Source organism: Lepus europaeus, chromosome 13, assembly GCF_033115175.1.
Source record: "Lepus europaeus isolate LE1 chromosome 13, mLepTim1.pri, whole genome shotgun sequence".
NCBI classification, from domain to species: domain Eukaryota; kingdom Metazoa; phylum Chordata; class Mammalia; order Lagomorpha; family Leporidae; genus Lepus; species Lepus europaeus.
In genome coordinates, this window is record NC_084839.1 from 35,589,151 (window position 1) to 35,609,195 (window position 20,045).

Genomic DNA, 20,045 nt, shown 5'->3' on the forward strand with positions numbered 1-20,045 from the left:
CATACAAAGGAGAAAGCAGAATCTCTTCAATAAATGGTTCTGGGGAAACCAAATATCCATATGGAAGAGAAAACTGAAACAAGTTTTCCTTCTCACCCTATATAAAAATCAGCTCCAAAGAGATCAAAGACCTAAGTGTAGGATATGAAACTAGTAGAAGAAGACATAAGGAAAACACTTCAAGACACTGGCACAGGCAACAATTTTTTGGATAACACCCCAAAAGCACACAGTCAACCAGAGCAAACTAGATAAATGAGATTTGTATTAATGAATAAGAATTTTCTGCAAAGCAAAGGAAAGAAACAACAGAGTTAATGACAGAATGGGAAAAAAAATATGTGCAAACTATTCATCTAGTGAGGATTAATATCCAGAATATATAAAGAACTTAAGAAACTCAATGATAAAATCCAAACAAACCAGTTAAGAAATGGGCAGAGAATCTGAACAGGTATTTCACAAAAGAAACAAAAATGGCCAACAAGTATATGAAGAAATACTCAGTGTCACCAGCCATCAGGGAAATTCAGATCAAAATCATAGGGAGCTATTATCTCAGTTAGAAAGGCTATTAACAAAAAAGATAAAACATAACAAATGCTGCCATGAATGTGGAGTAAAGGAAATTCTTATCCATTATTGAAGAAATGTATATTAGTACAGCCACTACAGAGAACAGTACGGAGGTTCCTCAGAAAACTGAAAATGTATCTACCATATGATCCAGCTTTCCTACTCCTGGTGTGTGTGTGTGAGTGTATGAAATATATATATGAAATATATATATATGAAAGAAGTGACATTACTACATCAAAAAGATCACCTGATTTTTTTTTCATTGTAGTACTTCTCGCAAGAGCCAACGTGGGATCAGCCAAGTGTCCATTGGCGATAAGTCGATACAGAAAATGTGATGCATACAGTGGAATATTATTCAGCCAGAAGAAGAGAATGAAATCCTGACAATTTTAGCTAATATGAAAGGAAATGGAGGCCCTTAAATAAAGTGAAATAAGCTAGCCAAGGAAAAACCACATGTTCTCTTGCATATGTAGAATTTACAGAAGTATAAATATAGTTGATTTGAAGCTTAAAAAGTTATTACTAGAGGCTGGGAAGAATGTGAGAGACTGGATCATGGGTACTAAAACTGAGATAGAAATAAAAGGTTTTTAGTATTCCACAGAACAGTGGGGAGACTATAGTTCCCAATAATGTGCTCTAAACTGTATAAAGAGCTGGAAGAGAGGAACTGGAAGGCTCAAAGCATGAAGAAAAGGTAAGGAAACTGAAATGTTAACTGTTTGATTTGATCAGTTTATGCTGTATATGTGTGTTGAAATACTTCATAGTATTCCATTAAAAAGGTCCAAGTATTGCATGTTAATAAAAAAAGAGTTCTTACCTCATTAGATCTAAAACTTCTACCTTGCATCCCATGTTTCCAGAAAGCTAGCACACTGTCTTGCAGGCAAACTAGCAGGCAAAAACAGCTCAGTTACTGTTAATAGTACAAAAGTTCAACTGATAAGCATCATTCATCCCTCTATCTCATACAGTAATATTTCAAATAATAACTAGTATCAGCTATCTGTCTTGTATGGTATCTTTACATTTGGAACTTAAGAAATATACTATGTAGAGTTTATTCATCTTTTTGGGAAGAAAAATGAAAAATTATTGAAAACTTTTATAATAGACATTTTTGTTTTGATAAAATAATTTTAAATGTAGATCAAAAATACAGAACAGCATCATAAAAACGTACATGTACCCACCACTCAGAGGTCAAATCCCAATATTCTGGCATATCTGCTTTTGTTTTAAATAAATACAGCTGGCATCCCTTATATACTCCTCCCATGATGCCATATTGGCCTTTCACTATTCTTTGAGATATCATTATTATAAATGAGGCAGTTATCATTCTCATGCATGTTTTATTACATGATCAACATTACTTTGTATTGACATTATTAAAAGGTGAAAGATTTACATGATCTGAAGAAAAACCAGAGTATATATTGACATTATTATACACAATGCTACAATATACATTGCTGTATATTTTCTTGAATATTGTGCAAAATTTTGTCAGGTAAGACATACTGCAGAATTACTGGGACACAGGTATAAATCAAGTTTTGGTCTTGATTTTTATATTTATTTATTAATACATACTTTTGTGTATGTTCTGTAAGGAAGATACCTAACTTTGTTTCCTGCAGCTAATCAGTTGCACCAGCACTACTTCTGAACATCCTATCATTTTCCCCTGATACATAATGTCATAAACTTCTATTTGTATATGGGTCTATTTTTTCTTTTGTCCCACTTTGGTATTTACTTATCTCTGTGTTGATACACACTGTCTTAATCACTATGGCTTTATCCTAAGTTTCAATACTGAGGAGGAAAACTGTCAACATTTACTTTACTCTTCTTAGTCTTTGACTCTTCCATGTGAATTCTAAGATAAACTTATCAAGAGGCACAAAGCACTTTGGTGACATTCTTATTGCAAATGCACAGAATTTGTGAATTAACTCAAGAAGAACTAATATCTTTCATCTTGAATCTTGTTACCTATGCATACGATACAGTTCTTCATTTATTCAAATCATCTTTCATGCTTTTAACCCAAGGGTGGGGAATGTGTGGCGCCCTGGCTGTATAAGGCCTGAAAAATCATTTGTTCTGGTCCTGCCAAGAAAGACTCAAAATTCAATAAATCTAGAGCAGGCTAATTTCCCAAATGATTTTATACAACATCCAAATGGCCCTTGGGAGAAAAAAAGATTCTCTATCCAACAACTTGGGATTTCTTAGAAAATGGTTTTACCTTGTTAGTGCCATTGTGAAAAGTATCTTTTCTCCTATTTCTTATTATGATTTTCATTGATTCTTTAAGAAAGCTGCTCATATTTAGCAATTTTGAGTTTTCTTATTAGTGCTAGTAATTTATTTACAGAGTTTTCTTTTTCTTTTTTTTTTTTTTTAAGATTTTATTTATTTATTTGAGAGGCAGAGTTACAGAGGGAGAGACAGAGAGAAAGGTCTTCCATCCACTGGTTCACTCCCCAAATGGCTGCAATGGCTGCAATGGCTGGGGCTGGACCAGTCTGAAGCCAAGAGCCAGAGCTTCTTCCAGGTTTCCCATGTGGGTGCGGGGGCCCAAGCACTTGGGCCATCTTCCACTGTTTTTCCAGCAGAGAGCCGGAAGGATAGGGAGCAGCCAGGACACAAAACATGCATGTCCACATAGGATTTAAGTACCTGAACCATCACCTGGTGCCTCCTAGGGTACACATCAGGAGGAAGCTGAAATCTGATGTGAAGCAGGGTAAGCAGGACTAGAACCAGGCATTCTCTCATATGGGATGCCACTGTCCCAAGTGGTGACTTAAGCTATTGCAACAAGTGTTTATCCCTTTATTTAGTTTTTAAATATCTCTTTTCATAAGGTAATTTTTATTTTCTGTACTGACTTTGTTTGATTCTATCAAGTGTTAAACACTGGTTTGTTCAGAAATTCCTTCTCTGTCTACCATCTGAAACAGTAGGTATAGACAGGGATTATCTCCTCTCCTTTTTTTTTTTGGGGTGTGTTTTATTTAATTTATTTTTTAAGGGAATACAAATTTCATAAGTACAACTTTAGGTCTTCTTCCTTTAAGTTGGAAAAAAGCCAGCTATAAAATTATCACGTTTAGGGGCCGGCGCCGTGGCTCAACAGGCTAATCCTCTGCCTTGCGGCGCCGGCACACCGGGTTCTAGTCCCGGTTGGGGCGCTGGATTCTATCCCGGTTGCCCCTCTTCCAGGCCAGCTCTCTGCTATGGCCCGGGAGGGCAGTGGAGGATGGCCCAAGTCCTTGGGCCCTGCACCCGCATGGGAGACCAGGAGAAGCACTGGGCTCCTGGCTTCGGATCAGCATGATACGCCAGCCGCAGCGGCCATTGGAGGGTGAACCAACGGCAAAAAGGAAGACCCTTCTCTCTGTCTCTCTCTCACTATCTACTCTGCCTGTCAAAAAAAAAATAAATGAATAAAAAAATTATCACGTTTAATTACCAAGGTCCTTCCAGCCACAATAATGGCTGCGGTTCCCCATCTCCTGTGGGACACTTTTAGTCTTTTTTTGTCAGCCAGCAGCCCAGCTCTGGTCTATTTATTTTTCTTTCTTTCTTTCTTTTTTTTTAAAAGGTTTATTTATTTCAAAAGCAGAGTTACAGAGAGAGGGAGAGATAGAGAGATCTTCCATTGGCTGGATTACTCCCCAAATGGCTGCAATGGCCAGAGCTGGGCTGGTCTGAAGCCAAGAGCCAGGAGCTGCTTCTGGATCTCCCATGTGGGTGCAGAGGCCCAAGCACTTGGGTCATCTTCCACTGCATTCTCAGGGAGCTGGATCGGAAGTAGAGCAGCCTGGTGCCCATATGGAATGCTGGCACTGCAGGGGGTGGCTTAACCCTCTATACCACAGTGCAGGCCCTATCTGGTATATTTCTATACCTGGAGGCCAGCAGGCCTATTGGCTTCAGGCCTGCATACTGCATTGAGATTCTGTTGCTGATCTTGCTTTCTGACCCTGGTCATGTCTTTTGAAGTAGGGATTTCAATTTTACATCTAGACTAGCAGTCCCTTAAAAGTGACTTATTATCATCATTGTTGGGGGAAAGGAATTCTAGTTGGGGGAAAAGAGGAAAATAAGATCAGGAATAAGACAAATGAACTGTCTATTCTTGGATGTACCCTCTGTCAACATGTAAACATGCAAATAATTTTATTTTACTGATCAAGAAATTTATTTTACTGACCTAGAAAAATTGTGTAAACACTTATCATTCTTTTTACCAGAACCATTGTATATAATTTTCACTGTATTTTTCCTGAATGTAATCACTTTGGAATATTGATTCCATCAAAAATCATCTTTCAGAAAAAAACTCTTACCAAGTAAAACACGACAAATCCAAAAAGTAAATTTCATATTCTCTGATCAGCAGATAGAAAAGCAATATACTAAGTCCTAATTTTTTAAGTTGTGACAGGCAAGTTCTATAGAAGGCTGGAGGACATGTAATGCATACACACGTTGTGAGAAGTGTTTTTTTTTTTTTTTTTTTTTTAAGATTTTATTTATTTGTGGGGCCGGTGCTGTGGCTCAGTAGGTTAATCCTCTGCCTGTGGCACCGGCATCCCATATAGGCGCCGGTTCTAGTCCTGGCTGCTCCTCTTCCAATCTAGCTCTCTGCTGTGGCCTGAGAAAGCAGTAGAAGATGGCCCAAGTCATTGGGCCCCTGCACCCGCGTGGGAGACCAGGAGGAAGCTCCTGGCTCCTGGCTTCGGATCAGTGCAGCTCCAACCGCTGCAGCCATTGGGGAGTGAAGCAACGGACGGAAGACCTTTCTCTCTTGTTTCTCCCTCTCACTGTCTGTAACTCTACCTCTCTTAAAAAAAAATAAGATTTTATTTATTTGAAATCACTTACTGAGAGAGAGAGAGAGAGAGAGAGAGAGACCGACCGACTTTCTGTTGGTTCACTCTCCAAAAAACTGCAACAGTTTGGGTTGGGTCAGGTCAAAGCCAGGAGCTTCAAACTCCATCTGGATCTCACAATGTGGTGGCAGGGACCCACACACTTGGGCCATTTTCCACTGCTTTCCCAGGTACATTATTAGTAGGGAGCTGGATCAGAAGTGGAGCAACCGGGACTCAAACCAACACTCATATGGGATTCTGGCATTGCAGATGGTGGCTCAATCCACTGCTCCACAATGTGGCCCCAAGGAATGTATTTAATTATTTCCTTTGAAAAATATTAACATTTATACTATAGTGTTTAAACAATTTTAGAGAATGTGCAACAGTGAAGGCTGACAGTGACCTCATAGTCATTATATCCTATACTTAAAAAACCTGTCCTTAATGATATATAATTTCAGAAAACTTATTTTACACAATTCATAATGCAAAGAAACATAAAACTTTGACTTACCTATTGATTCAATCTGGAAATCAAAAGTGAGTTCCGATGATAATTTTCTGCTAGATTTTAATCTTCCTTGGAGATTTACTATTTTTATACAACCTGGAGGGAAAAAAATCAGTCAGAAACTCAGATAAGACCAATCTAATTAAAATAAGATGCACATAAACAAAACTTACAGTCTAAGCACACAAGGATGGTATCTCTCTCCAGCTGGGTTACATGAGTAACACTCGTCTGTGGGGTATCTGCAAAATAAACAATGCTTGGTAAACTTAGGAAAACTGAAATATTTAAAGCACACAGATATTACAAGAAAGAATTCTGAGGATTCCTAAATTTGAAATGGATGGTTATCTGTTGCACTACAAACACTGATGCAAGTGCTAAACTATGTAAGTGCTCAACATAATAAAGTTAGTGACTATCAATACTATTGGTAATGTCATTATTTTTATTCCTATTTGAAATTGGCAGTCTAATATTCTAAATTATGTTTTTGACTTATTTCAAGTTCAGAGACTAGGGACTGTGTTTTGTATCAGATTATATACTAGTGCCTAGAACAATATTTAACAAATATTTATGAATGAATCAGAGTCAAACCAGTTACCCTGAATACAAATAAGTTAAAATGAAACATTTCCATAAGAACGAAATACTACCAAAATGCAAAGAGGCATTATTTTTATTATAATGATTTAGCAAACTTCTTACAAATTGAAAATGCCTAAATTATTTGATTTCCTACGAAGCAAAATTCAATACAGTATATTCAAAGCCTTATATGAGCATCAAAATTGAATTGCTAAACAGTGGCCTTTGTTCCTGGTCTTAGACTTCCTGGAGAGGTGATGTCACGTACAGTTTACCTTGTTTGTTTTCTATTTCTCATAGTTTTTAGTCATAGGACATCAAAGGACTATTTTCAGATCTATGTGTATATTTTTAGACCCTGGTAGCCTACCAGGGTGAGAAAGATACAGAAAACGCTTCCTGCAAATCAGGCCATGCAGAATCTCAGTTGCTCTTACACAATTGGTAAAAATTAAGAATCTGAACATGTCTGTGCCATCCACTCTGGTTCAAGAAGGCAATCTAACATACTGGATAGAAAGCAAGGAAAATGAAGTTTCCCCAAGTTCTTACAAGAGTCATTTCCCAATTATGGGCTTCATCTGATTTTTAAGAAAAACTGATGCCTGGCTACCACCTCAAGATATATTTTACCTGGGTGTACATGTGACTCAGAGTTATCAGGAGTTTTAAATTTCAGCTGGTTTCAATGTAAGAGTTTGGGAACCAGTGGTTCAGAATTTTATCTGATATAAAACCCTACCAGCTGGGGAAACTTTTTTCTGCCAAAGGTCATTTGGGTATTTATAGTGTCATTTACAGGTGATACAAAATTACTAACTTAAAATTAGGCCTATGTCTCTCTCCCTTTCTGTCTGTAACTCTGCCTCTCAAATAAATAAATAAATAAATAAATAAATAAATAAATAAATAAATCTTTGAGCCTTAAAATGGCCTGCAGGCTGGATGTTCCCCACCTCTGATCTACTGCACAGCAATGCACTCTACAATGATACTTCTAAAGACAAAAAAGCAAAAGGGACTTCAAAATAAATAGGAGACTTTTAAAAAATAAAGATAAAAATACCTTTAAAGGTCATGTTTTCTAAGTGTGAGCATTCAATGCAGTTTATTTACTATGAAACACTACCCAGATCTACTATTTGCTACAACACAATAGGAAGGTTTCAAGATATAATCAAATTTTTGTAAAAAGCAAATTATTTGGAGACTACATTTCCTGTAACACTAGGGTGATCAGCTATGAAGAAAGGATCTGCTATACAACTTGACAATGTAGAACAATACTTAAGGAAATAAATTATATGTAAGCTGATTATTTTGAAACATCCTCAAATATCCTGTAAGTAGCTGTTTGTTTACCATTTGTATCTGAACTGCAAACCATTTAAAACACTTTTGAAAGTTACTAGGTAGCACCAGAATACAAATTACTGCTATACACCGGAAACAAATTACACTAAAACTATTCTATAATGCAGCATTTCCTTTTCTAAAATTAGCTTGAGGTTTGTGTACAAGCATAGTACTCAAAAGCATGGTCCCTGTGTATCAATCAATACCATCAGTACCACCTGGAGATTTACAGAGACGATTACAGAGGCCCCAATCCAGACGTAGGGCATGGGGCCTGGCCATGTTTCTGAAGTCTCCTGGTGATTCTGATGCATGCTCATGCTTGGGAATTACTGGCATGTGCTAAACACTCAATCATTTCTTTTACCAACACTCCTAAGTTAAAGCGTGGAATGTGATAGAAAAGGAAAAATCATGTGATGGCTTTTGGGGAGCAGGGCAAATGAACTTAACATACTAAGTTCTCAGGTATATGCCATATAACTTACATTAGATACTGAAAATTCTGAGAGTTATGAAATTTTCTAAGTGCCCAGGTTTTGTTTTAAATGTTTCCTGTGTTAACATGCCTTAAGATGCTAATATTGTACATGTTTCCTATGTTAATATGCTTTTCATATTCATTTTCACATTCATAAACAGCGTTAAATAATTATAGATGTATCTGAAATTCTCTAAAAAACTATATGAAATGAAAATATCAAAAATATTACAAATATTTGAGCATCTATAAGCTGATTTGAGAGAAAAGGGCTTTAATTGGTAATTATTTCTAACTAGGTTTACAACAATTATGACTTTAAGGTTTACCTACATGTAATGTCCTTTGAGATAAACTTTTTTTTTTACATTTCATATTTATGTCATACATTTGTCAAAAATCATAAAATGACCCAGGTATATATCTCATTTTATAGTAAGAGATGTATTCCTATAAAATTGCTTACTATGTAAACCAAATATAGGCCTTTGAGGATTAGTCATTCCTAAATTAACAAATTAGTGTACATGCTCTTTGCATTCTTTGCAAATCCATCTGTGTTAAATGTGTCAAACCAACTAGCTACTTTAAAACAAATCATCTTTTTCTTCCAGTGTAACAACAATTAATATTGGCTTCTTATGCAGTTTTTGCATAGCGAGCTATAAAACCAGCATATCACTGACCTTAATAATTCCATAAAAATCACAAACCTGATTCTGTAAACCATGAAGAGGTAGAATTTGGATTGAAAGTCTCAAATCGAACCACCTGGTTGAAGTCTCGCCCTCTACTGACACCGACACAAACTAAAGGGTATTGTTGTTCAGGAACTACCAGCATTTCAAACATTCTAAGTGGACATGGTATAGGAAATTCTATGTGCTAGAGGAAAAAAACAGAAATACATTAAGCAAAAGCCAATAATTTTATGAGAATACTAGTAAGTAAAAATATACAACATAGTTATAAGATTGCTTCTTGTCATAGAAACTCAGGGTATGCAGAAAAATCTAAATTATGAAGAATCTTTATAAAGATTAAAGTTTACTAATGTAGAAATTTTAAAAGTTAAAATCACATAATTTTAGAATATTAATGTTGGCAGTGCACTTGTAAGTCACCTGTCCAATCCTTTCTTTTTAGAAACTGACATCGGGAACTGAGTGACCCAGAGTCTCCCCCTGGCCTCTGTGGCACAGACTCCGGTCTCCCAGTCTGATGCTTCTCCAGTTATACTCTGCCTTCTTTGTCAACTGAGTAAAGATGGAGAAGTGAAATGTTCATTAGCAAGAGATATGCCTCTTTTAAGTGTGGACAGAAAAGGCCACGAATAAATTTAACCTCAAGTGATTTTCCTCAAGAGGCTAATTTATACAGTTACAATGCAACCAATGTTAACTTCAAATAATTTTTATACTGATATAAAGACAATAAATTCACATTTTGAAGGTTTTCGAAAATAGATTGAAAACACTAACTTCATTAGTAATCAAGGACTAAACCACAATGGGATCCTAGGCATACCTTCCAGAACAGCTAAACTTAAAAACAATGAAGATAACAAGCATCATATAGGAGTAAACCAAAACTGACAGGTGACATACATATTGGTACAACCACACTGGTTAATTACAGTATTAAAGCTTAAGACAGAAATCCCTGCAATAATCCCCTAGGTATACATTCTAGAGAAAATAGGTACACATGCATAGGAGACAAATCATCAAAAATGTTCCCAGAGCACTGTTCAGAATAACTAAAAATGGGAAATAATTCAAATATCTATCAGTGGTGGAATGGATAAAATGGAAAAGTTATGGAGAAATGAAAATGAACAAACTATAGCTATATCCAATTACTGCAAAAATATAATGGTGCACAAAGGTAGACACAGGAATATGCACGATATGATTCTGTCAAATTGAAAACCAGGTAAAATTATTTCTGATGTTTAGGGATACATGCTATATAGTAGAAAGAGAAACAAAAGCAGAGACTTTCCGTGTTTTTCTTTGTAAGAGGGCAGGTCTGACTAGAAAGAGATGTATGAGGGATTCCCAAGTTCTTCTTCACAAAAAATGTTGTTTTAAAAAAATGTTATTGGGCGGGGGGGGGGGGGGGGCAGCGCCATGGCTCACTTGGTTAATCCTCTGCCTGTGGCGCCGGCATCCCATATGGGCGCTGGGTTCTAGTCCCGGTTGCTCCTTTCAGTCCAGCTCTCTGCTGTGGCCCGGGAGGGCAGTGGAGGATGGCCCAAGTGCTTGGGCCCCTGCACCCACATGGGAGACCAGGAGGAAGCACCTGGTTCCTGGCTTTGGATCAGTGCAGTGCCGGCTGTAGCAGCCATTTGGGGAGTGAACCAACGGAAGGAGGACCTTTCTCTCTGTCTCTCTCACTGTCTATAACTCTACCTGTCAAAAACAAAACAAAACAAAACAAAAAACAAACAAAAAAAAAACATTACCAGGGCCACTGTTGTGGTGTAGCAGGTTAAGTCACCACTTGGCAGCATCCCATAGCGGAGTGCTGGTTTGAGTCCTAGCTGTTCCAATTTCAATCCACGTTCCTGTTAAAGTACCTGGGAAAGCAGTGTAGGCTGGCCCAAGTGCTGGCCCCAAACACCCTTGTGAGAGACCAGGATGGAGTTACTGGCTCCAAGTTTCGGCCTGGACCAGCTCCAGCTGTTGCAGTCATCTGGGGAGTGAACCAGCCATGGAAGAGCTCTCTTTGGCATTCTGCCTTTCAAATAAATAAGTATTTTTTAAAAAAATCAGTCAAATATATTTTATAAAGTTCATTCTTATATATTTTTGTCATGCTTATAAATGAGCTTTTGCACTATATTTTCAAATGGTTATGCTAGTATTTATTTTCACTTTGTCTGAAAGGCAGTGACATAGCTATATTCCATTCACTAGGTCACTCCTCATTTGCCTGCAACAACAGCTAGGACTAGGCCAGACTGAGCCAGGAGCCTGTACCTCAACCTAGGTCTCCTATGTGGGTGCAAGGGACCAAAGCACTTGAGCTATTACCTGCTGCTTTGCAGGGTGCACATCAGCAGGAAGCTGGATCAGAAGCAGTGCTGGGACTCATACCAGATACTCTGTTATGGGATACAGCTGTCCCAAGTGGCATCTTAACTGTTGCAACAATGCCTGCCCCATTGGTAGTATTTAATAAAACTGATTTTTTTCTTCAAAGAAATTTTTTAAAAAGATTTATTTATTTATTTGAAAGTCAGAGTTACACAGAGAAAGAAGGAGAGGCAGAAAGAGAAGTCTTCTATCTGCTGGCTCATTCCCCAAATGGCATCAACAGCTGGAGCTGCGGCAATCTGAAGCCAGGAGCCAGGAGCTTCCCTTGGGTCTCCCATGTGGGCACAGGGGCCCAAGGACTTGGGCCATCCTCCACTGCTTTCCCAGGCCACAGCAGAGAGCTGGATCGGAAGTGGAGCAGTCGGGTCTTAAACCAGTGCTCATATGGGATGCAGGCACTGCAGGTGGCAGGTTTAACCTGCTCCGCCACAGCGCTGGCCCCAAGAATTTTTTTTTTTTTTTTTTTTTTTACAGGCAGAGTGGACAGTGAGAGAGAGACAGAGAGAAAGGTCTTCCTTTGCCTTTGGTTCACCCTCCAATGGCCGCTGCGGCCGGCGCATCTGTGCTGATCCAAAGCCAGGAGCCAGGTGCTTCTCCCGGTCTCCTATGCGGGTGCAGGGCCCAAGGACTTGGGCCATCCTCCACTGTACTCCCTGGCCATAGCAGAGAGCTGGCCTGGAAGAGGGGCAACTGGGACAGAATCCGGCACCCCGACCAGGACTAGAACCTGGTGTGCCGGCGCCGCAAGGCGGAGGATTAGCCTACTGAGCCGCGGTGCCGGCTCCCCAAGAATTTTTTAAAAAGATTTATTTATTTATTTATTTATTTGAAAGGCAGAGTGACAGAGCGAGGGTGGGAGAAGGGGAGAAAGGGGAAGACAAGAATGAGACGGAGAAGAGAAAGATCTTCCATCTGCTGGTTCATTTCCCAAATGCCCAAAACAGCTAGTTCTGGACCAGGGTGAAGCCAGGAGCCAGGAACTCTATCCAGAATTACTGCGTGGGTGGCAAACACTCAAGTATTTGAACCATCATCTGCTTCCTCCCAGGTGCATTAGCAAGAAGCTGGATCAGAAGTAGAGTAGCAGGACTTGAACTAAGAACTCTGATATGGGATGTGGGAATCTCAAGTGGTAGCTTAGCCTGCTGTGCTACAATGTCTGCCTAGATTTTATTTTTAATCTGGCAACTTGTAAATTATAAAGAAGGTCAAAAGGTGAAACAGGGATAATCATAACAAGTAGTTTGAAATCGCTGGAAGATCCAATGTGGTCATATAAGGCAATAATTAAAAAAAATTTTTTTTTAAATAAAGAAAAGAGGTTTATTTTGACTAATAATCCTAGTCCAACTGTGACTGCACACATCTTTTTTTTTTTTTTTTTTTTTGACAGGCAGAGTGGATAGTGAGAGAGACAGAGAGAAACGTCTTCCTTTTTTGCCGTTGGTTCACCCTCCAATGGCCGCTGTGGCCAGCACATCGCGCTGATCCGAAGCCAGGAGCCAGGTGCTTCTCCTGGTCTCCCATGCGGGTGCAGGGCCCAAGCACTTGGGCCATCCTCCACTGCCTTCCCGGGCCATAGCAGAGAGCTGGCCTGGAAGGGGGGCAACCGGGATAGACTCCGGCGCCCCAACCGGGACTAGAACCCGGTGTGCCGGTGCTGCAAGGCGGAGGATTAGCCTGTTGAGCCACGGCGCTGGCCTGCACACATCTTTTTTAAAAATTTATCCTACTTTTTTTTTAACTTTCATTTAATGACCTTTCCTGCTCCCTCTCCCCTTCCATTCACATCAAGATTCATTTTCAATTCTCTTTATATACAGAAGATCAGTTTAGTATATATTAAGTAAAGGTTTCAACAGTTTGCCCCCACATAGCAACACAAAGTGAAAAAATACTGTTGGAGTACTAGTTATAGCATAAATAACAGTGTACAGCACATTAAAGACAGAGATCCTACATGATATTTTTTTAAAAATTAATTAATTTTCTATGCAATTTCCAATTTAACACCAGGTTTCTTTTTTTTTTCATTTCCAATTATCTTTACATACAGAAGATCGATTCAGTATATACCAAGTAAAGATTTCATCAGTTTGCACCCACACAGAGACACAAAGTGTTTGAAATGTGGTAAGGATCAGGCCTGCTCTGTGGCTTAACAGGCTAATCCTCTGCCTTGTAGCACCGGCACACTGGGTTCTAGTCCCGGTTGGGGCGCCGGATTCTATCCCGGTTGCCCCCCTTCCAGGCCAGCTCTCTGCTATGGCCCGGGAAGGCAGTGGAGGATGGCCCAAGTGCTTGGGCCCTGCACCCGCATGGGAGACCAGGAGAAGCACCTGGCTCCTGGCTTCGGACCAGCGCAATGCGCCGGCCACAGCGGCCATTGGAGGGTAAACCAACGGCAAAAAAGGAAGACCTTTCTCTCTCTCTCTCACTATCCACTCTGCCTGTCAAAAAAAAAAAAAAAAAAAAAAAAGAAAAAAAAAAGAAAAGAAAGAAATGTGGTAAGGATCATTCAACAGAAAGAAAACAATGCATTTATTTCTTGAATTTTTTTTGTCAGTATATAATTTTTTTACTACCTCTATTATTTAGTTTCCAGTAATAACTAAGCCATATGTCTAAGACACTAACGGAAGATTCCCATCTAATAGTTTTAAGTCCATTTAATGGTATTGGTCCTTGAGGGTAGGGTAGGGACCACACTATATTCATGGTTGTCTCTAGTATACAGCTCTATGCTTCCCTGTCACAAATATACAAATATACAATGTTGGCTGGGAAGAGCTTTCATCTTTAATTCTTTTTTTTTTTTTGGACAGGCAGAGTGGACAGTGAGAGAGAAAGAGAGAAAGGTCTTCCTTTGCCGTTGGGTCACACTCCAATGGCTGCTGCAGCTGGCGCACCGCGCTGATCTGAAGCCAGGAGCCAGGTGCTTCCTCCTGGTCTCCCACACGGGTGCAGGGCCCAAGCACTTGGGCCATCCTCCACTGCACTCCCGGGCCATAACAGAGAGCTGGCCTGGAATAGGGGCAACCGGGACAGAATCCAGCACCCGACTGGGACTAGAACCCTGTGTGCCGGCACCGCAGGCGGAGGATTAGCCTAGTGAGCCAAGGCGCCAGCCTTTAATTCTTATTTATGATGAAAATGTAGTCTCCAATGAAGCAAAAACTGTCCAAAATGTTATTAAGAGAATGGAAGAATACAGAAAGCATAAGAATGCCTTAGAATACATCTGATAGTGTTATATAGAGAAACAGCACAGACGCCTATTGAAATAATGTCCAATACAGAAACAAAATACACATCTGGAAATCTCTGAGCCAACAGACACAGAAAGGAAAGCTGTGTTAGAATTAAGGGAGGTAAAGGTAAGTAAGGCCTCATAGCTCATGGTTTAAGGAAAGAAGGAAGAGTGGAAAGTCTTGAAAAAGCCCTGCAAATAGAACCGTACAGGAAGTCCACTACCCAGAAGGCTGGTAATGCGTCTCACTAGTTTCAGGCATGCTACATTATTCCGCCTACAACCAGAATGCTGATAGGCCTGGAGAAGAAGCTGAAGCCCTGTGCATGGGTAGTCTTTAAGTGTCCCATCTCTTGAAAGTATATATTCCCTTCTACATGATTACCTAAAATTCTTCAAATTTGGAAAAAAGTTTTTCATCATATTTTAGCATAAATTTAACATTACAGATAACACATAAAATTCATTCATATTAAGACTACATCAGTCTTTCAGTATATATGATATACATGATTAACAGATCTGATGAAACTTTTTCATTTTATAGAGTCAGGAATGATAGGAAGATCATATCCAACACAGAGTAAGAAAAAAGGAAGAAGATAGGAAAAGACAGGGCTACAGAAACCCCAAACTGTAGACTTTGCCACTCTACCTAGGATAAAATATCCTCTGTTAAATAAGTAAGAACAAAGAGAAGCTGAGAACAAAATAACTGTTGTCACGAATGGGCTGTATTCAGAAATTCTGGCTTTAGAAAGTTTGTGAGGTTATTCTTCCCTCAGTTTTCAGTTTAAAGAATTTTTGTTTCAGTGGATTTATCTGACAACTACTATCTCATAGAGTTTCAAATTCTTGAATCATGGAAAAAATATATGTTTCTTAATTGCTTTTAAGATTTTTAAGTAATAGGAAGTCAGTACTTTAAATTCAATATTTAAATTATATTCTAATTCAATATTATAAAATATATGAAGACTCCTACTCCAGTTAGGGTCTGACTTTAATTTCTACTGAGAGATCAAATGTACAAAATAAGGTTACTTAATCCATACACAATAGCAAAGAAAAAAAAACTTTCAAAAATTCATTTGGGATTTCCTTGATATAACTGAGTCTGCATTTTATGCATTTTAAAAGCTAGCTTTTTAAGTTATGGCTGAGTAATATTAAATATTGTAAAGCATATTAATTAAATATTCTAAAGAAATTTAAATAACTCAAATAATTTCCCCCTTACTATAATGATTATCCAGATGGTTGTACTCTTGGGCTAGACACCAACCTATAGGTTGTTTCTCTGCAGAAAGGGAGTTAAGTCAACCAGAGAATACATTCAAAACAACACCTCAATCATCTTTTAGCACCCTGTCTTTGACATCAGGCTACATAAGTGAGACACTCTATTTTCAGCTCCCACGCCTTTGAACTGTTTCTCTAGTCTCTTTCAAAGCTTTTATCAGGTCAGTTAAGTTCCTTACAATTGGTCAGGCTGTTACCATCTTCCCATAACACTCAAAACCATTAAATTAAGGATTAACTGAAAAAAGTGTTTTTATAAAGAACCAAAAGTTGGCAATTAAGCTTTCACATTTGGAATGTCATAGATTGACTTTCATGCTTACCTTAATTAACATAAACTTCTGCATTGGTTCAACCCATTCTAATAGAACAATGCTAGTTTGGAGTGCCCCACATAGATATTTATGACCTGTGTAAGGGTTTCTCACTGTCAAGGCAAAAAAAAAGTAAACATGAGTTCTCCTATAAAACAGTCTTTACATTAATAGTTGCATGCTCAAAATAAAAAATCAAAAGCTGGCTGTCAGTTTAATTTCAGGTAACAGCAGGAAATGCCCTCAGCACTTGGAGGATTTTGTTACCAAGCTGAATTAAACAGCGGTTAAAGAGTTGGAGGACAGGAAGGTCTCTGAGTCTTACTTTAGCAGTGAAATTAGCTGAGGCAAGGACATCCTGTAGAACAGGTCAAGTAAACCTGGGAGAAGCTCTTAAGTTGATAGCATACTAGACATTCAGGTGGTTCACAGGGTGCTTTCGGTTAGTAAAGGTCAGAGTCAACAATGCTTTGGTTCTACTAAAAATATAACACGGGTCCATCTCTTCTCTTTTTAAAAAGATGTATCTATTTGAAAGGCAGAGTGAGAGAGAGAGAGAGAGAGAGAGAGGGAGAGACACAGAGAGAGATCTTTCACCTGCTGGTTCATACTCCAAATAGCTGCAACAGCCAGGTCTGGGCCCAGATTGAAGTTGGGAGTCTGGAATTCCATCCAGGTGTCCCACATGGGTGGCAGGGACTCAAGCACTTGGGTCATTTTCTGCTGCCTTCCCAGGCACATTAGCAGGGAGCCAGATAGGAAGTGGAGCAGCTGGGACTCGAATCAGCAGTCAGATATAGGATGCTGGTGTTGCAGGTGGCTTAACCTACTGTGCCATAACACTGGTCCCATTTCATCTCTTTTTATTAAACTTGTATGATTACCAGAAAACATTATAGGCATAAATCAAATCTTAAAATACAGATGTATTTTACATATAATGAAGCATATATCATGAAACTAAATTTCCTCAGATTTTTGATTTTTCTTCTGGTTAAGATATAAAGTAACATATTCAAAACAAAGAAAAAAATTAAATCATAGGGGCTTGTGTTGTGGCAAAGTAGGTAAAGCTGCCGCCTGTGATGCTGGCGTTTCTAATGGTGCTGGTACAAGTCCTGGCTGTTCCACTTGTGATCCAGCACCCTGATAATGTTCCTGGGAAAGCAGCAGAGAATGGCCCAAGTGTTTGGGCCTTGGCACCCACGTGGATGAAGCTCCTGGCTCCGGACTGACCCAGCTCCGGCTGTTGTGGCCATTTGGGGAGTGAACCAGCAGATGGAGGATCTCTGTCTCTCCCTCTCTCTCTCTCTGTCTCTCTCTCTAACTCTTTCAAATAAATAAATAAATGTTAAAAAATTAAACTGTAGAAGTTATTAGCCTTAAAATCTATGAACTTCACATACATTTGAAATATTTAAACAGCAAAGAGGAAGTCAACAGCAACATCACCTAGCCAAGGCAAACAGAAATGTCCACAGGAAATTAAGTTACAAGTAAATCTGGGCTGTTTTTCTCCCCCAGCAGAGCGTGCCAGTCTGCTGGATATTCCTGTAGTGACTCAAACCACTATGTCTAACTCAGCTGCTCTTCTTGCTTCCTATAATAAATAGCACTGGCATTCTGTCAGTCTTCTGAGTGCGAGACCTCAGTCATCTCTGAGATTTTTCTCTTCCTTTCTATTTTCATGGCTCCTACTTTAGGTCAGGACCTTCTCCTTACTGTACAGTGAATAATTCAGGCTCACATGAGGCCTCTCATTCTTCAATCTAATCTACCATTCTTTACAACCTGTATCCAGCTAAATTGGAATATTCAGCATTTACTATGAAAGCTTAATGATTTTTTTGGATTCAAATGTTTATTCTGTCATTTCCTGTCTTTGAAATAATCTCTCCAACTATTCATATTTAAAAATATATCTTCTTTTGAGGTCAAGCCCAAATGCTATCTTCTTCAGTAAGCTCATGTGTGTAGTTTTTCTGCATTATGCCTTGTGCTGCAGTGATTTGGGTCTGCTTATCTTCCCTTTTTATGAACTGGTAGTTTAAGAGAAGCAAAAACACTGTTTCTGCTGTACACAAACAGAATAGCTACTTGATATGTGAGTAGGGGAGGAACTTAGGCTGGGGGAATGTGAGCAGGGAGACCATAACCCACATGACGAGCACAAGATGGCACCTATCAGAGGCACAGAAATCCAGCGGAAAGAATGCACGCAGTCCCACCAAGCAGAGTGGTGAAGGATGGTCAGCAGAGGAACCCATCGGGACACGGGGTGGCAAAAGCCTTCTGATAAAAAAGAGTCATTGACCCAGTCTCCATGTAGCCAATCAATAAATTATCTGCCGAACACCTGCAATATGCAAGGTGCCATATCAAGCTTAGCCTACACTGAGGTGGAATGGTCAGCAAGCTTGTTTTACTTAAGGGAGAAGCGTGAACAGTGATGGCAGGATGCCCTGGGTAGTGCTGTTCTATACCACATTTCAAATGAGCCTTGACCACTCTGCAACACAGGAGAGCCACCTGTGACTGACACTTCACTTACCAACACAGCACTTCTGACACCACTTGGTTTCAGGGATTTTTGCTGATACAGCAAATTTCCTGAAAGTCAATGAAAATGAGTGTAAAATATATGTTGGCAAACAGCATAAGATAAAGGTGCTGCTACAGGGCAGTAGGGAAAGGATGAATTCAAAAATTGGTGCTGACCACTGGTCATCTCTGAAAAATAAGAATAAATTAGACCTCATTCTCCCATCAATTCCAAATGGATTAAGGGTTTAAATATGAAAAAAAATAACCAAACTCTTATAAAATTTTTGGGATCTAGGAGAATACGATCTTGGGAATTAAAAAAGTAAGAACAAGTCAGGCAGGAAAATATTGATAAACTTTGACACTTTAATGCACTTTGCGATTCACCCCCAGTACCTCCAACTACACATGGCATTCAGTTTGTTGAATCAGTAACTCTGGCTTACTGAGAGATTCTACTGAGAACATGAAAAGAGAAGCCAAAAACTGGGGAAAGATATTTTTAGCATATATAATACATTTAAGCTATATCAAAGTTCTTCCTACTATTACAATTTGTTAAGAACTTCTTTTTACTCAGGGAAAGTAGGACACAGCAAATGTACTTTAGGTGTTCCACAAGCATGATTCAAATATAATAGGTAAAACACCATGATGACAATTTTCACAAAATAATTTTTATTTATTTTCTGAAACTACAATAAAAAATATACAACCAACCAGTTTTTTTTTTTTTTTTTGAAAGGCAGAGTGGACAGTGAGAGAGACAGACAGAGACAGAGAGAAAGGTCTTCCTTTGCCGTTGGTTCACCCTCCAATGGCCGGCGTGGCCGGCGTGCTGTGGCCGGCGCACCGCACTGATCCAATGGCAGGAGCCAGGTGCTTCTCCTCGTCTCCCTTGCGGGTGCAGGGCCCAAGAACTTGGGCCATCCTCCACTGCACTCCCGGGCCACAGCAGAGAGCTGGCCTGGAAGAGGGGCAACTGGGACAGAATCCGGTGCCCCGACTGGGACTAGAACCCGGTGTGCCGGCACCGCAAGGCGGAGGATTAGCCTATTGAGCCATGGCACTGGCCAACCAACCAGTTTTTTAAAATAATTAAAGTTAAT

The 20,045-nt window shown here is 39.3% G+C and overlaps 1 protein-coding gene across 2 annotated transcripts in view; it reads right to left on the reverse strand.

Moving 5' to 3' along the window:
• The window catches only part of MAP4K3 (mitogen-activated protein kinase kinase kinase kinase 3), a 206,656-nt gene that overhangs the window by 6,237 nt on the left and 180,374 nt on the right, over positions 1-20,045 (reverse strand). For both annotated transcript variants that reach the window (XM_062209309.1, XM_062209310.1), the window contains 6 exons: positions 18,944-19,002; positions 16,402-16,505; positions 9,139-9,310; positions 6,171-6,239; positions 6,001-6,093; positions 1,409-1,479 (listed from right to left, as the gene is read on the reverse strand). In XM_062209309.1, coding sequence (XP_062065293.1) covers positions 1,409-1,479; positions 6,001-6,093; positions 6,171-6,239; positions 9,139-9,310; positions 16,402-16,505; positions 18,944-19,002 — 568 coding nt within the window. The remainder of the gene's footprint in view (positions 1-1,408; positions 1,480-6,000; positions 6,094-6,170; positions 6,240-9,138; positions 9,311-16,401; positions 16,506-18,943; positions 19,003-20,045) is intronic.